Raw genomic sequence first — 2,565 nt, 5'->3', positions numbered from 1 at the left:
GCACGTGAATTGCACGTGCGATGTAGTGAAGGAAAAATCAATGGAGGAATAGTGTCCATGGAGAGAGTTAACATAACAGTGGTAGGTCAGATGGTTGGTTGGTTCAACCACGTACTGCTACGTTATTGATGGAATGTGAGAGATGGGGTAGGGGTGGTGGTACTAGTGGGGTCCGCTGTTCTGCATGTCGTCACGTGTGGGGATTATTGATTGCCCTTATTACACCATCATAAGCATCACCCATCTGCATAGGATTCTAAGGGACCCCTCTCGAAAGCTAAAAATTAAGTCACCTTTTCTATGATAGGAGACAAAGTCTTTGATGAAGAGAGAGATTGAGAAAGAGAACAACAATACTTGGAAAGAAAGAGAGAGCACTTTTGTGGTTGGATTCATACTCCCATGGCTGAAGGAATATAATTTCCATTTTACAGTGAGAGCAAAACAGTGGGGGAAAAAAAAAAAAAGAAAAAAAAGAAAGAAAGAAAGATCTTCAATTCCTTCACTCCCTCAAACATGTTTAATGGAATTCCAGACCAGTTCTACCAGTTCATAGATTCAAGAACAACACCTCTCACTCTTCCTTTCTCTCTTCCCCTTCATATCTCCCCTTCTTCCTTCTCACCTCTTGATCCCCCTCCTTCCCATCCTCAACATCAACAACATCAACAACAACAACAACAACTCTTCTTCCAATCTCATCATCCTCTTCTCCACCATCACCACTTGCACCGACAATCACCCACAGTCCAAGATGATGATGATGAAGAAGAAGAAGAAGAAGAAGAAGAAGAGCAAGAGGAAGAAAGAGAAGAAATGGGTAGAACAAACATGGAGGTTCATGTCTTAAACTTGAAACCCACTTCTCAACTAGCAGATCCTTGGACTGAAGAAGAGATACTTGCACTATGGAGGGTCAGATCTAGCATCGAATCCGGCTTCACTGATTTCCTCTGGGAACATATTTCAAGGTACAATATACCCTAGCTTGATAATTAGTTGATTGGAAAACCCATTTCAATTTTCTGATCAAATAGGTAACTTCTTCTGTTTTTTGGGTGAAATCAGGAAACTTGCAGAGGTTGGGTTCAAAAGGAGTGCTGAGAAATGCAAGGAGAAGTATGATGAGGTCAGTAAATACTTCAACAACAACAATGACAATACTGGTTATAGTAAGAATTACAAGTCCTTTAATGAACTTGAAGCTCTATATGAAGGGGCAAAAAATCCTAACCCTACTACATCAGCTAAAAAAGTGGTAATGAGTGATAAAGGAGGTTCAAAGTTGAAATTTGATTCTGAAGAGAACTCTGGAAATGAAACATTAGTAAACCCTACTGTGGAAAAAGACTGTGTGATCAGAAATTCAAGAAAGAAGAAGAGGAAAAGGTATCAGAAATTCAAATTGATCAAGAGATTCTGTGAGGAAATTGTGAACAAGATCATGGTCCAACAAGAGGAACTGCAAAACAAGCTTTTACAAGACATGGAAAGGAAAGAAGAAGAGAGAATGGTTAGAGAAGAAACTTGGAGGAGACAAGAGATGGCTCGGATGGATAAGGAGATTGAGTTAAGAGCTCGTGAACAAGCCATTGCATGCGATAGAGAGACAACAATAATTGAATTCTTGAAGAATTTAGGGTCTTGTCCATCTCAATTCCAAGCAAAAAAGATTCCTCCAAATCAAGTACTCAATTCTCCTCCTTTAAACCCATTACAAAACCCTAATCCAGTAGAAGTAGCCAGTGCTTCATCTACTCCTGATCTAACCTCACAAAACCCTGAATCCCTTCCCAACCAAGAAAACCCAATTCCCCAAAACCCTAATTACACATCTAGTGATAAAGAAGATCATGGCAAAAGATGGCCAAGAAATGAGGTTTACTCTTTAATAAACCTAAGATGCAATCTCCATAGTAGTGGTGAAGACAAAGAAGGATCAAAGATTCCTTTATGGGAGAGAATCTCAAAAGGTATGTTGGAATTGGGTTACAAGAGGAGTGCAAAGAGATGCAAAGAGAAATGGGAGAATATAAACAAGTATTTCAGGAAAACCAGAGATGCAAACAAGAAAAGGTCTCTTGATTCCAAAACATGTCCTTATTTCCATCAACTGAGCAGTTTGTACAATCAAGGTAAGCTTGTTTTAACCTCTGAAGGGCCTGAAAACCATTCGAGTTCGCCGGAAAACCGCTCGGAATCGCCGGTGGCACATTTCAGATCACCTGAGAATGGTTTAGATGATGAAGGTAAGAAGAACTTGGCTCAAGTACCCGCCTCAGACTTTGAATATTAATAATTAAGTTTCCTTTTCTTTTTAGGGAATCTCATGATCATTGTAGTTATAGTAGGTATCTTTTTAAGCTTTTGTTACTAGTTGAATAATTAATGCATCGAAGTAGAGGACAATAATTAATTATCATGGGTCATTACTTAATTGTTAGTTAAGCTTAAGATTTAGTAGAGTGATTAATGTTAAGACATGAGAGAGGAGAAGAGAAGCACCGACATTTCGAAAATTGGAAAACAGGCTTGCAGAGCAGAGAGAGCGAGAGAGAGAGGTGA

The 2,565-nt window shown here is 39.2% G+C and overlaps 1 protein-coding gene across 1 annotated transcript; it reads left to right on the top strand.

The window, feature by feature from the left end:
- The first annotated feature begins 256 nt into the window (after positions 1-256).
- LOC122643756 (trihelix transcription factor GTL1-like) lies at positions 257-2,296 on the top strand. The gene is made up of 2 exons (XM_043837339.1): positions 257-971; positions 1,069-2,296. The coding sequence occupies exons 1-2, from the start codon at positions 517-519 to the stop codon at positions 2,294-2,296; spliced, it is 1,683 nt and encodes a 560-aa protein (XP_043693274.1). The 5' UTR covers positions 257-516.
- Positions 2,297-2,565: the final 269 nt, after the last annotated feature.

Source organism: Telopea speciosissima, chromosome 10 (assembly GCF_018873765.1).
Source record: "Telopea speciosissima isolate NSW1024214 ecotype Mountain lineage chromosome 10, Tspe_v1, whole genome shotgun sequence".
NCBI classification, from domain to species: domain Eukaryota; kingdom Viridiplantae; phylum Streptophyta; class Magnoliopsida; order Proteales; family Proteaceae; genus Telopea; species Telopea speciosissima.
This window is presented reverse-complemented; position numbering and strand designations above follow the sequence as displayed.